The sequence below is a fragment of the Antechinus flavipes genome, chromosome 4 (assembly GCF_016432865.1).
Source record: "Antechinus flavipes isolate AdamAnt ecotype Samford, QLD, Australia chromosome 4, AdamAnt_v2, whole genome shotgun sequence".
In the NCBI taxonomy this organism is placed as follows: domain Eukaryota; kingdom Metazoa; phylum Chordata; class Mammalia; order Dasyuromorphia; family Dasyuridae; genus Antechinus; species Antechinus flavipes.
The window spans coordinates 205520764-205536357 of NC_067401.1; the positions used below are offsets into that span (position 1 = coordinate 205520764).

General features: G+C 37.0%; 1 protein-coding gene across 1 annotated transcript in view; it reads left to right on the forward strand.

Moving 5' to 3' along the window:
- BICRAL (BICRA like chromatin remodeling complex associated protein) overlaps positions 1 to 15594 on the forward strand; it is a 73045-nt gene that overhangs the window by 34683 nt on the left and 22768 nt on the right. The window contains exons 2-5 of the mRNA XM_051996976.1: positions 6253 to 6298; positions 6709 to 6757; positions 6850 to 6918; positions 9572 to 11251. Coding sequence (XP_051852936.1) covers positions 6258 to 6298; positions 6709 to 6757; positions 6850 to 6918; positions 9572 to 11251 — 1839 coding nt within the window. The 5' untranslated portion in view covers positions 6253 to 6257. The remainder of the gene's footprint in view (positions 1 to 6252; positions 6299 to 6708; positions 6758 to 6849; positions 6919 to 9571; positions 11252 to 15594) is intronic.

Consider the following 15594-nt stretch of genomic DNA (forward strand, 5'->3'; position numbering starts at 1 on the left):
TACAATATACTTTTGTGTATTGTATAAATCATATCTTTAAGAAATAAAGACAGTTTCCTTGAAAAGAGGAATTCAGTTTTCTTCCAGGCAGATGTGAGAAAATGACAGACCACTTTTTAATTATTTTATGTACTAAACTCACTACTGGCAGAGGAATCTTCCTTATGCAGAGCTCTTAGTCCACCCCTCTACATCCCATAATGCTTCAATGCACATCCCCATTGTCTACTGAATAAAATCCATACTTTTAAAGCTGAAATTCCCACAATTTGGCTCCAGTCTCCCATTGTAGCTTTTGTGTTTTAATAATCTCACGTTTTTCCACTTCAGGTTCCCTGCAGCCAAATGGTAAAATTTACTGTTTAACAATGCTTTCTAGTCTCCAAGTCTTTAAATCAAGTTTTCTCCCCCTTTCCCTCTTCTCTGCAACAATTAACAGCCTAGATATTCTCTTTAAATCCTAATTCTACTTACTGTAAAGCCGCCTCTGATCCCCTGAAATCTTTCATAGTATTTTGTATCCCTGTGCATGTAATCCAATTTGTTTTATTTTATCTGTGTACATTATTAATTCTAACAAATTGTAAGAGCCTTGAGAAGCTCATGATGCAGTAAAAAAGATGCTATACTAGAAGGCCAGAGACCTCAATCAATCAACAAATGTTTATTAATCACCTACCTTGTGTCACATTCTGCTAGGGGCTAGACAAATATAAACAAAAATTAAAACAGTACTCTCAGGAAAGTTAAGTCACTTGATCTCAGCTCTCATGGTTTCAATTATTGTCTCTATGTGGATGATTGCTAAGATTTACTTGTTTATTTCTACCCTTTCTCCAGAACTTTAGTCCCACATATCCAATTGCTTAGTAGATATCTCAGAATAGATATCTCAAACATCTTAAACCCAGCAAATCAAAAAATAAACTCTATCTTCCTTCCAAATCCATAAATCCTCCTAATTTCTCTTTTACTGTCTAGGGCATCAATGTCATTCCTCCAATCATCTAAGCTCCTAGCTAGGATGTCATTCTTGACTTAGTTGCCAAATCCTGCCTATTTTATTTTCATAACATTTCTGATACAGCCAAGTAGAGAACGGACTGGAGTAGGGAGACCAGAACCTTCCCCAAGTCACAGCAGTGAAAGGGACATATACAAGAGATATTATGAAAGTTCCATATTACCTCTAAGATCAAATATAAAAATCTCTGATTTTGAAGTCTTCCTATCTGTCCACTTTTCCTATGCTTTATTCTTCTCCATTTGCTCTGTGATCCTTTGACACTAACCTGGATATTATACACAATACTCTTATCTCTAAACTCTGCCTTTTTCACTAGCTGTCCTTCATACCTTGAGTATTCTGCCTTCTGGCTCCCCTGCCTTTAGGACTCAGCTCAAATACCACTTTCTGCAAAAGGCCTTTCCTAGTTCCCAACTACTTGTGCCTTTTTTTTTTTTAAATTTAATAATTAACTTTATATTGACAGAATCCGTGCCAGGGTAATTTTTTTTAACAACATTATCCCTTGCACTCGCTTCTGTTCCGATTTTTCCCCTCCCTCTCTCCACCCCCTCCCCTAGATAGCAAGCAGCCCTATGTTAGATATGTTGCAGTATATCCTAGATACAATATATGTTTGCAGAACCGAACAGTTCTCTTGTTGCACAGGGAGAATTGGATTCAGAAGGTAAAAATAACCCGGAAAGAAAAACAAAAATGCAAATAGTTCACATTCGTTTCCCAGTGTTCTTTCTTTGGGTGTAGCTGCTTCTGTCCATCATTTATCAATTGAAACTCAGTTAGGTCTCTTTGTCAAAGAAATCCACTTCCATCAGAATACATCCTCATACAGTATCGTTGTCGAAGTGTATAATGATCTCCTGGTTCTGCTCATTTCACTTAGCATCAGTTCATGTAAGTCTCGCCAGTCTTCTCTATATTCATCCTGCTGGTCATTTCTTACAGAATAATAATATTCCATAACATCATATACCACAATTTACCCAGCCATTCTCCAATTGATGGGCATCTGTTCATTTTCCAGCTTCTAGCCACTACAAACAGGGCTGCCACAAACATTTTGACACATATAGGTCCCTTTCCCTTCTTTAATATCTCTTTGGGGTATAAGCCCAGTAGTATTGTGCCTTCTTTTTAAGATCATCTCCCATTCTCTCTCTCTCATCTTCACTCCCTCACTTCCCAGGGTACCCCTCTCCTACTGTCTGTCTGTGTGTGAATAAACAACCTAATTGTTTGCATGTTATCTCCCCAATACACTGAGTTCCATGACAACTGGAACTCCGTTTTTGCATTTCTTTGATCCCCAGCACTTAGTACAGTGCCAGAAACATAATAAATGCATATTAATTGCCTGAAGTACTACCAAACTGAAAAGGTTTCATTGTAGACCTAGTAATGGACTGTCTTCTGAGGATCAGCCTAAGCTTGAAGCAGCAGATGCAGCAAACATCTATTCTGTGCAATCTCTGGGGATACAAACACAAAAACAACATAGTCCCTCTCCTCCAGGATCCTAACATTCTTTTGGCCACAAAACAATGACATTTTTTTCAACCATAGCTTTAAGATAATTTAGTCAGGTGGAGGAAGTTTTCCCACCAGTGAATTCACAGGTCTGTTAAAAACTTAAGGAAAACAAAGCCAACATAAAATGATGGGATTAGGAGCCTGGGAGACTGCCTAGTCCAGCCTTTATTTACAGATGAAGAAATAGAAATTAGAGCCACATAGTGGCTTGTCAAAGTGAACTCTATTTCCCCTCTCTTGAAAGAATCTCACTTTTCACTTTTGTTTCTTGAGATGTAGTATCTTGGGTTTTCTTTTTTACTATGAATCTCATTGATTAGTGTGCCTAATTTGGGCTCAGAAAAATGGGTTATGTAATCAAAAATATTTAGAACAGCTCTTCTTTGGCCACAAATTATTAGAAATGGGTTGGGGGACCATTGTTTGAGGATGGCTGGACAAATCATGATATGATGTATGTGATGGAATACTATTATGCTGTGAGAAATGATAAAGGAACCAGAGACACTAGGAAAATTTGTACAAATTAATGTAGAGTAAATGCAGTGTAAATATAAAATGATGAACAGTTTATACAATGAAAACAATATTATAAAGACAACATTGAAAAGGTTAAGAATGCTAATCATTGCAATGTCTAATTATTCCAGAGAACTCATGATAAAACATGATACCCACTTCTTGGACTTAAAGTGAAGATTAAGATAGATAGATAGATAGATAGATAGATGTCAATTGATATAAATTTTGGACATGGCCAATGCAGGAATTTGTTTTAATTATACATGTTTGTAACAGGCTTTATTTTTTCCTCATGGTGGGGAAGAAAAAGCAGATTTCAATTGATTTTACAAAAACAAATTTTAATTTAAATAAACATGAGTCAAAATACAATTTCCAATATTGATGGTATTTTAGGAACTTTTAAATAAAGTAGTAGGAAGGAATGTGCTATTAATTTGGAATTGCCTCAAAGATCAACAAAGGGTATGGCCCTTTAAAATGGAATTCTGAGTGTGCTATTGAGTATAAAGGCCATAGAATTCTACCCATTTGAGAGAAAAGAGAAGGCAGTTATGTCTGGTAGGTCTTTGATACCTTTGGAGAATGGATAACAGAGTTCCTTGAAATTGACAGGGAAGAATCTTTCAAATCAGATTTTGATCAGCAATATTTGTTTGGAATGACAGGGAGGAAGGGAGGGAGTAAAGATAATGACTTACAGTTTCATCTGATATGATTAAATTGTCTACTCTTTTATCATGCCATCCAAGGAACATATCCAGCTGATTGCTTTGTCTAGGAAGTGGGAAAAGTGCTTTGTACCTGACAGGGCTTTTTCTAGAAGTCTATTCATCTTGAAAAGACACTTAATGGAGGCTCTTAGTAAAGGATAGCATTTATTCCCCAGTTGGCTAGAGGTTGGTCATCTAACATTTAAAACATTCTCGTCACTTAGGCCTAACTAGTTAGGAGTAAGAAGTAAGGGAGGCAGGAGAGAGAAATGAGTTATTTTACAAAACTGTTTTGAATGGCCTGCATTCATTTTTTCTTAATAAATTTGCATCCTTAGTTTGTTAATTGAATAGGTGCTTTTTTAAATTGAACATTAAAACAGGGAGATCTAGTCTACTCACTCTAGCTCACTGGATTTAGAGCTTAGTGGTACCCTAAAAATTTATCCTCTTTAACCCTTTCATTTTAGAGATAAGGAAACAGACTTTAAAAAGTTAACTGACTTCATTTAAGATTAAAAACTTAATAGTAAATAGTAGAGCCAGGAAATTGAAACTAAATCATCTAATTCTACATCCATTTCTCTTTCCTGCTTAATACTGGCCTGCTCTTTAAATTCTTGGAAGTGATGAGAGAAGAGTAGAATAGGAGTAGAATAGGAATCATGTTTTCTAAGCCAACTGGGCTGTGTCAGAATTGACTTTTTCTTCTCGCATATACCAGTAATAGAGTGAGATAGTGGTATATCCAGACCTGTATAATTTCTTAACTTTAAAATGGGGTCCTATTTCAGGAATAAGATTAGCAGGATTCTAAAGTAGGCCTCACTCAAAAATATCCCTAAATACATAATTGTCTCAAAAATATCTTTGCCTAACAGTTGAAATCACATGATTTTTTCCTTTTCCCATTCTTGCAAGGCCTGTCACATACATTTTTTCCTTTTTCTGTTCTTGCAAAAATCTGTCACATACATCAACCACAGAGTGGATGGAGCACCTGCATGTCTGAACCCTGTATACAGAGCCTTCCTGCTTAGGGTCTTCATTATTAATGGCAGTTCCTTTTTTATGATTTCCCCTCATTGTCTCTCCAGACTTCTTACTGTGTGCTTAGAGAAAAGAAACTCAAGCTCACATTCCCTCAGGAGCAGAATTAACTACTTACCCAAGAGAAGAAAGGAATCTCCTAGAGAGATACTCACCTCTTTGAGGGCTGATCTTGAGGATGCTCTATTGTCGTTGTGCAGGAATGAGCTGTGACTTCTGTAACTCATCTCTACTAGAAAGAGTTGATGTGGGGAATTAGGGAAGAGGTTTAGCTGGTGGGAAGTTTTTGTTTGTTTTTAAGGAAAAAAAGCCAATTCTGAAACAATTCTCCCTTCTGCCTTGGGACATCACCTCAGCATTTCACTTCTGCCTAACTGCCATTCACAACTGTCCTTTCCAACTGCCACAGAACCCTTGCCTCTGGTATTCTGTGATGTAAATTATTCTATGCACTGCTTGAAATGGGTACAGAGCACCGTTGCCACGTGTGCGAGTGTTAGTGTAAGTTTACAGGACCTGGGACTGGTGAGGGGGATGTTGGGTGAGGTTTTGAACTTAGATAGTTTTCAACATTTTAGCTAAAACATAATAATTTGATCATTTAGTCTTGGCAGTGACTTTTACCTTAATGCTTTAAAATTTAGGGGAGGTGGTGGTGAGTATCTTTCCAGAGATTTTTTTTCCCACATGCATTCACACACGCCGATAACAGGATTTTTGCCCAAGAGCATGGATTGGATGGAATTGAAGACTTGGCAACACTGTTTTGAGGGACAGATGATTAAAATGTGGGACCAAGCTTCCTGTAGCTGCTTCGGGTTTGGGGATATCTATGGTCTTTCTCCTTTGCTATTGAAATCTCTCAGAATATGGTGAGGATGAGTTATTATTTTCTGTTTTCCTTAAGAAAATAAGAAAAAGGGTTACTATTTCAGCATATACAAAAATGCCCTATCTTAAGATGAATGGGCTACATTTATCCATAAGACACTTTTATAAAATGAAAGTTAAGAGATTGTCTTCTGTTGGAGCTCATAGGAAAGTTTACAGTTTGGGCTTACCAGCCTCTTAAGTTTAAAGCTTATTCTTTGTCTCCTCGGTCTTTAGCAGGAGTTGGACTATCTCATACTATTTTTCATTTATCTTAAGTCCTTTATTACTGAATGTGACTTTATTCTCTATTAACAATATTTTTAAATAATTAAAATGATTTAAATAAAATGTTTTCTATGACAATTATAGAATCAGAGGATTGAAATATTAAATATTCCCAACATTTTTAAGTGGATAAAAATCTCATATGAGTTGGTTCAATTTTAAGAAAGTATATTTTACATGTTAAAACTGCATTAATACTGTTGCCTTTGATTTGATTTTGATGAAACATCAGCCCTTTCCTTTTCATTGTAGTTGTCATGGATGATGATGACGACTCGTGTCTCCTTGATCTTATTGGGTAAGCTTCCCATTTAGAAATTATCAAAACACAGTTAACTCTGTAAGCTCAGCTACATTAATGAAATCTAGTATGTGGGTTATAACATGCTGGATGCTTTGTATGTTAAGTACTTTTCATGATTACCCATTTGCTGTCTGTATTAAAAGAAAGACCAGGTATTGGCAAACATATATATGTGTGTGTGTGTGTGTGTGTGTGTGTGTGTGTGTGTGTGTATGTATGTATATATTCAGTATTGTTAATTTGAAAAGACAGAGCATAAACAGAAAACACATATAGAAAGCATCAGTGGAAAGAATATTTTCCTAAAGTTTTCTTTTTCTTAGTAAAATTTAATCTTGAAAGATAAGGTGATTCATTGTTTTATTTCATTTTTTTTCTCTTTCTCCCCTTTTTTTGTTTTTTAGAGACCCACAGGCATTGAACTATTTTCTACATGGACCTAGTAGCAAATCTGTATGTATTATTCTAGAACATCAACTCACATAAACTTTGTTAATGGTTTTACTTAAAGTAACCATCATTTTGCCAAATCTGTACCTTTTCAGAGCACTGATGACTTGACTAATGCAGGGTATTCTGCAGCCAACTCAAATTCAATTTTCGCCAATTCTAGTGTAAGTATCAAGAAATGAACAGCTCTTGAATGCCCCATGCATGCCAAAGGCAGTTAACATTTCCTGTCTTGCTGTTAACACTATCAGGCTTTTTCTGCCTTTACTTAATGAGATTCTGAATCCTTCTCTTGTGAAGTTTCTTGGAGAGAAAAATTACTGAACTGTAGAAATTTTCTACTGTTAACAGTTAAATGGGATAGTCTATGAATGAGATTTTCTTTGTCAGTTTTCTAAGCTTTCAATTGTGTCTATCCCAAATGAATTGGGGACATTGTGACCTTGGTAAATCATAAAGAAATATTTCTAAAGTCTTACATACTTCTGTTTCAAGGGCCCATAATTTGCCCTACTTAAGACTTAAAAAAAATGCATCAACTGATAGCTAATTTTCTGGTGGGTGAGCCTCTCCACATTTAGCTAAGCTTATCCTTAAAGGAGAGGAATTGAGGCTATTTATTATACCTTGAAGTTTTAAGTTCTTTAAGTTTGTAGGCCTCTGACTACATCTGTGCATTGCAGAAGTCAGCATCACCTTTTTAAGGATCAGGAAGTAGGATTTAGTGAAGCCTGTTTTCTCACTAATGAATAAAATACTGTACTTGATGATAATTGCTTATTACTTTTTAAAATGTTACCCTTATTACTAAGTAAAATTCATTACAGATCTTAAATCAGAAGTGGTAATTTAATGCAGAACTTTTACAATTTTAGATGAACAATTAATTATCCAGATATCCCAATAGTATTTCCAAGTTAATTTTTCTAAGATCTTAAATTACTCAAGTTTTCCAGCAATCTTAAGTCTTTCTGAGTCTGTTATTTTATCTCTGAGATTATTACTACAGTAGTACACTGTGATTATGTAGTTTATTCTATAAGTCTATTGGATCATGTCACTCAGTGATAAAAACTTGAATAAAATTGAATTTTGCCTGTCTCCTATGGAATCAGTCTAATCTCATATGGTAAAGATCTGATATAAAGTCACTAAGTATGTAAGATCCTGTATCATCAAGATCAACATTAACAGGTATTTCACTTGCCACTCTCACATGGATACAGAGTCCACTGATTCATTCATTCAGAAATGTTTACTGAATGTCTTCTGCGCAAGAGACAAATGAAATGCCAGTGTAAAAGATGATTTTGAGTTTTCATTTCAAAGCTTCTATTTCCTAACTTGTACCTACTAGCCAAACCTGAGTATACTATGTAATTCTTCCTTACTGAACCTGTGGATTTCAGCTTTAGTGATCTTAACTGAAATCTTCAGTTTTGGCCTCATCAGTTCCATTCTATGATGACTATAGAGTATTTTAAATCCCCTCTTTATGAATTTAACTGTCAGTTTCAGATCTTTTTTTCTTCCTTCCTGATTGTTGACATTATCTAGCATTCACCTCTTTACTTCCTCACCCTTCCTGCAAAAGAGTACAACCTTTGTGAAATACTCTTATCTTTTTTATCCCTTAAAAAAACCCTAAAATTTATTTTAAATATCACTTGACTTCCTAGCTTTGTGTTTTTCTGTCATTCTTTGCCTTAATTTTGTAATTCTTGGGTGTCCTGACAAATACTGTGCTGAATAATCATATATGTAACCTCTAGCATTGAAAAAATGTTTTAAAGCCATTCTTATTTAAATGTCTTCAAATAAGCTTTACCCTTTAAGAACATAGATTGTCTCCTATTTCTTATATCCTTGTCACACTGGGAGTATATGGTAAATGATGACTTTCTGATTTTTGAATACTAAAGTAGGTACTTTAGGTGGCTTTTGAAAATCTCAAAAAACTAATCATTTTCAAGCAGCCATTAATGGCCATTGAACTCACTATGTGACAAAAGCTGATTTCCTTTTGGAGTCTTTCTTGGAGTAGGCTGGGATGCAGGTATACTCTTCTCTGACAAGTGATCCTGGGGAGCTACCAGATTGGCCTGTGTCTGGAGAATATCTGGGAGATTGGACATTCTGGGGTTCCCTTGGGCCATTATTTGTGGCAGGTCTACTTTGATCAGAGACCCATGCTGGATTTCCTGCAGAACAACTACAGAGAGTTCCCAGGACTGACTTGGTTCTCAAGGCCTTTAGGACTGGGGATGACTTTTGGCTGACTCCTGGACAGTTATACACATCTACAGGTCAGGAGGGGGCCACCCTTAGATGTAGCAAGTTGAACAACTTCTTTGTGCCTGTCTCAAAAAATGAAGATGAGTAGCCCTGAGTTAATTTATGCTATATAAAACTACTTATACTTTTACCAGTCAGTGAAAAGAGAAAGTATTTGAATGCTGTATTTTAGACACTATTACCACAGAAATAAAATAGAATTTTAAAAATCAATAACTTAACCTATAAGTTCTTTGTGGAATAGTATAAGTATTTATTCAGATTACATGTTAACATTCAGTGGATTTTGAAATGTTTTTGTATAGCTATTTTGATAGCATAAATCTTTAACTTCCAATGTTTGCTTTGGATATTACCTCTAGGAGATTTTCTATAATGTACATAATTATATCCAATACTTTTGTATAGTAGTAAAATATGCTTCTTTTCCCCTGTTATAGATGTTTTGTAATTAAATTGTTTTAATATATGAGTGCATTAAAGAGTTAGAGGTGGCATGTAACATTCTATATGTTCTTTCAGAATGCTGATCCTAAGTCATCCCTCAAAGGTGTGAGCAGCCAGCTTGGAGAAGGATCTAGTGATGGACTCCCACTTTCAAGTAGTCTTCAGTTTCTTGAAGATGAACTTGAATCCTCTCCTCTTCCTGACCTCAGTGAGGACCAACCTTTTGACATTCTGCAGAAGTCCTTGCAGGAGGCCAATATCACTGAACAGACTTTGGCAGAAGAAGCTTATTTGGACGCCAGTATAAGTTCTAGCCAACAGTTTGCACAAGCTCCACTTCATCCTTCTTCATCAGCATCTTTTACTCAGGCTTCTAATGTTTCTAATTACTCAGGTCAGACGCTGCAGCCTATAGGAGTGACTCATGTGCCTGTTGGAGCATCATTTGCAAGCAATACAGTGGGTGTGCAGCATGGCTTCATGCAGCACGTGGGGATCAGCGTGCCCAGCCAGCATTTGTCTAATAGCAGTCAGATTAGTGGTTCTGGTCAAATACAGCTCATTGGTTCATTTAGCAATCAGCCTTCCATGATGACCATTAATAATCTAGATGGATCTCAGATCATATTGAAAGGCAGCGGGCAGCAAGCATCTACAAATATGAGTAGTGGACTCCTGGTTCATAGACAGACTCCTAATGGCAACTCATTGTTCGGAAACTCCGGTTCAAGTCCAGTAGCACAGCCTGTAACTGTTCCATTTAACAGCACAAATTTTCAGACATCTTTACCTGTGCATAACATTATCATACAGAGGGGCCTTGCACCAAATTCAAATAAAGTCCCAATTAATATCCAACCAAAGCCTATTCAAATGGGTCAGCAAAACACATACAATGTGAACAATTTGGGTATTCAACAGCACCATGTGCAACAAGGGATTCCTTTTGCCCCTGCAAGCTCACCCCAGGGCTCAGTAGTGGGTCCACATATGTCTGTGAACATTGTAAATCAACAGAACACAAGAAAATCAGTTGCCTCACAAGCAGTGAACAGCACGGGGGGTAGTATTGTCATCCACTCACCCATGGCACAGCCTCATGCACCCCAAAGTCAGTTTCTCATTCCCACAAGCCTTTCTGTCAATTCAAATTCAGTACACCACGTCCAGGCCATCAATGGGCAACTTCTTCAGACTCAGCCTTCCCAGCTGGTGTCTGGTCAGGTGGCTTCCGAGCATGTCATGCTGAATAGGGGTTCCTCTAATATGCTTAGGACCAACCCATCCTATTCAGGGCAAATGCTAAACAACCAGAATACCGCTGTCCAACTGGTGTCTGGGCAGACATTTACAGCATCTGGTAACCAAGTGATAGTCAATCACACAGCACCTCAGATTGTTGGTGGACAGATGCCCTTGCAGCAGGCATCACCAACTGTGTTACATTTATCACCTGGCCAGAGCAACGTTTCTCAAGGAAGGCCTGGCTTCCCGGGACAGTCTGCTGTCACAAGTGTTTCTGCCCCTGGTCGGTTCACGGTCGTCAGCTCCTCCAGCACAGCCCTTCCCAGCCTTGGGCCCTCTGTCCAGTCAACATCTGCAACAAATTTTAATGGAGACCAGCTTCCTCAGCCCAACCGGACTCCAGGGCCAGCCAGTGTGTCTCATCGTCTTCCAGTTTCCTCATCCAAATGTACTGGCACCTTCAATAGCACCCCAGGAGTAGGGACCCAGCCCCAGGTCTCCTTTTGCCAGGTATGAGTCATTGTCTGGTGCAGGAAATAAGTGATAGAGGTAACCAAGTTGTGAATGATAGCTTGACTCCTGAACTCTCTGTAATGAATAGAAAGTAGTTTGATTGTTGTTTCCCAGGTTTTTAAATATTTTTAGACTTAAATTAGTTGTGTGGTTTTATATTTCTTTTTGAATTTAAGGCCTTTGGGGCAGAAATGGGAAGAGTAGAAAGGTTTTGACAATTTTTAAGGCTAATCACTGAAGAGTCTAAGGGAGATATTGGATACAAGAACTCAGACAGTCAAGGACCTGGTAATAGAATTAATCAATTGAATATTGGTCAAGTACCTGTTAAGTTCCAGGGAATTTTAGGTGTGTGTGAGTAAAAGTACAAAGAGTGAAATAATAATTACTTAGAGCTTATGTTTTCTACTTATAAAAGATGAGTATATGTATCATAAGAATAAAGTAAGTAAATACAAATATATACAAAGTAGATAAATACAGAGTAGTTTTGGAAAAAAAGGATTTAGGAGCTGGGGAGCTAAGGAAGATTTCATAAAGAAGATAGTGTCCAAATTGAATCTTAAAGAAGAAGGAGCTCTGTTAGAGATAAGAAAAAAGTATGTTTCAAATATCAGGGGAAATTAGAAAGGCATGGATGCCACAAAGGAACAAGAGGCTGGCTTAGTTGGATTGCAGAGTACCCGGTAGGGAACAACATGCAGTGAGGTTAGAAATAGCCTAGACACAGATTGCATAGGGCGTTAAAAGCTACTCAGAGGAACCAGAGGAGAGATTGCAACTCAGAGTCAATAAGAAGCTACCAGAGTTTGTTGGGTAGAAAGTCACATGGTCAAATTTATATTTGTGGAAAATTAGTCAGCATTGTATAGAGATGGGATGGCCTGAAGTGGAGAGAGACTTGAGACAGGCCAATTCGAAAGCTGTTAAGATAATCTAGAAGTGATGAAGGTCCAAACTAAGGTGTTAGCTTTTTAAGAAAACAGAAGGAGTCAGTCAACCTATAAGAGACAATATGGAAACAGAAATAGCAAAATTTGGCAACTAGTAGCCATGAAAGAATATGCAGGATGTGGTAAAGCTGATATTACAGATCTGAAATTCTAGAAGGACAGTAGTGAATTTGACAGAAATAAGGAAATTTAAGGGAGGCACTAACTTGAGAAAGAATAGTCCTGTTTTAGGCATGTTGAATTTAAGTTATGTTTGGAAAATCCAGTTTGAAATGCCTATTAGGCAACTGACAATCAGGGATTGAAGTGCAGTGGAGATATGGGCTGGATATCGATCTAATGGTGATCTGCACAGAGAGAAAAATTAAACCCATGGGAACTAATAAGGTCAGCAAGAGAGAGCATCTACAGAGAGAATTTAAAAGGGCACAGGATAAAAGTGTGGCAAATTCCTACATTAGGGTGTGTAATATGGACAACAGGCCAGCAAAGGAGATGGATCAAGGAGGAATCGGTCAGGTGGGTAAAGAGGAAAGGTATGGACTGGAGAAAAGGGATTTAAAGTGCAGAAACTTTTGGCTTGTCTATGAAAATGTGCCCTTCCCTCCTCATATATTGTATTCTGGTGAACTTTTGGAATTAGTATAGCTGGATTGAGATCCACAGGCAAAAAGGTCTTTTGGTTTAATATATTGCCTCCACAAAATTCTATATCTTAGCCATTTGTGATGAATGTTATTGATTCTTGTAAAGTTTTTCAGAAAGAAGACTTCAGAAACTTGTTTCTGTATTAAATCTCGTGTCAGGAAATTCTTTCAGTCTAATCAAACTTATTGCTGTAATTTAAGACCATTTCTTTCTTTGTTGGAGAAAATGGTAAAGTAATAGTGAATGATGTTACAGTAAAACTGTAACTTTAACTGGAATACTCAGTGACTGGAGTGTTCTGGGTTAGGCCAACGTTTTAGTTAAGAAAGTGTAACAAAAAATACCTGTTTAAAACAATCTTTCCAAAATATATTACTCCAGTTTTCTGTCTTAGTATAGTGCTTGTATGCACAAGACAATTGATATTATAGAAAGTAAGCATTTATATAATGCCTGCTATGTGTGCCAAATATTAAGCAAAAGATCTCATTTGAGTCTTATAACAACCTTGCAAGGTAGGTACTTTTATTATCCCCTTTTTACAGTTGGGGAAACTGAGGCAAAGAGAGGCTAAATAACTTGCTTAGGGTTTCACAGCTAGTGTCTAAAGTCATATTTGAACTCGGATCATTCTGACTCCAGCACTGTACTCATTTTGCCACCTAGTGTCCCTTACAATAGCTGTTATAAAATTTCTATTCCCTTGTCTCAGCCTCTAGCCACTTAGCAAATGATCTTTCCTTTTAATTTCCTGAGTTCAAGACTACTGGCTATAAACCACTTTACCTAACAAATCTTTGCATATCTGTGTGCCCATCTTAAGTCTATCCCTCATATCCCATTCATCAGCTCCCTACATCACATCAATTTTTTTTATCCGTTTTGCCTTCAGAAAAGCCAGCATTTTTTTTTTTTTTTTTACCTGACGTGCCATACTTAGAGTCCTCTATCCTCGATTTCACCAAGAGGATTTCTATAAAATTTGTTGTCTCCATCTTCCCTACTCTTTTTCCCTTTCTCTTTTTAATGATCTGCACTCTGGAAAACTTTACAGGGACTTTTTTTCTCTTCAAATTAACTAGTTTTTCCTCTGCCCTTAACATCTAACTTTTCTCTCTCTCTCTCTCTCTCTCTCACACACACACACACACACACACACACACACACACACATGACCTATATCCATATACTCAAACTCACTCTAGCTTTTCCCCAGTTATATGAGTACTACTCTGTTTCTAGTTATTTGCTAGCATAAAAATTGCCACACCTTTCTTTTCGACCTCTTACCTCCTTAGGAGGGTCATGTACATATTGGACTAAGTACTTTATCTAAAACAATAGATCATATAGCTTTAATTAGCATGTTCAAAACTTTCCAGTGTCTCCCCATTTTCTTACAAATTAGAAAACAGACATCTCTACAAATAGAAAATCTGGCCTTACTTTATCCAATCCTATCTACCATTCTCTATCACTGTAATTGCCAAAGTGATCATCTCTATCGTCCCAAAACCATATTCACTCTGCTGCCTTCCATTCCTGGAACATCATCCCTCTTCTCTGCTTCTTACTTTCCTTGGTCTCAGCTCAGGAGGCACTCTGTAGGAGGCTTTTCTCTATGAAAGTTGCTAGAACATAATCTCTCTGGGATTATCTCCTCCTTTGTTCTGTATGTATTTTGTCTTTACCTAGCTAGGTAGAATATAACCATCTTGAGGTTTTTCCTTCTTTTTTTTTTAATCTCTGATGTTTAGCATAGTGTTTAGAGTCTGGTAAACCTTAATAATTTGATTGTAAAGCCCAGTTGTACAAAGATATCCAAGTACCTATTATATATTGTCATAGGCAATGGGGAAGATAAATTAACAAAATGTAATCCCTGCCTTTATGGTGCTTGCAGTCTAGCAGGGAGGTAAGATTTGTATATTGAGTGTAAAACATAAATGAATTCCATTGTAACCCCTGGGCCCCACAGCTCCACAACAACCAGTTACTTCGCTGGTTGCCGCCTTTTCCTCCTCTCCCTTTCTAGCTACACAGTCATCTGCCTAACATCCATCCCTAAACTCAGTCCTGAGAGAAATTATTATGGAGAGAGCCAGTTTGCCCCTTTTCTATAGTCTTCATTTCAATGTTCAGTCTGTTATTGATTGATAATTAACTTTTGTTAACAATTGTTAACAATTGATAATTATTGATTATGTGATTGAATTAACTCTCCTGTGTCTTGGTCAGACCCTACCCAATTTATAAGGAATTTAAGGTGGGAAAGTCCTTTGTGTTCTACTCGGTTTGGGTGGGAATAAATTCTTTGATTAAATTGCCCAAGGCTGGGGTGGTTTGGATGTCCCAAGAGTGACATGAAGTTGGAGTGAACCTGTGTCTAATTGGCATATCCATTCTTTCATTAATTGTTAACCAATTAGGTTGATTACCATCCTCTGGAATACTAACTTTTCCAAGGTCATAAATGCCATTAGTCCATCATATGATTCTTTGATCTTCGAGAAGGGCCACACATATAATACTGGCATTATTAATAAAATGATTAATCAGAAATTGTCTCTCAAAACTTATAAATGTTATAACCCCTACTTTAAATACTCAATCCTTAGTGATTAAAATACTTTTACCCCTTTATATTATCCTCATTCCAAAAATGGGGATTTCTTGTTCCATCCTCACTTATTCCTATCTTCAGCTGAACCTCCTCCCCTCATCTCTCTCACTAAAGCT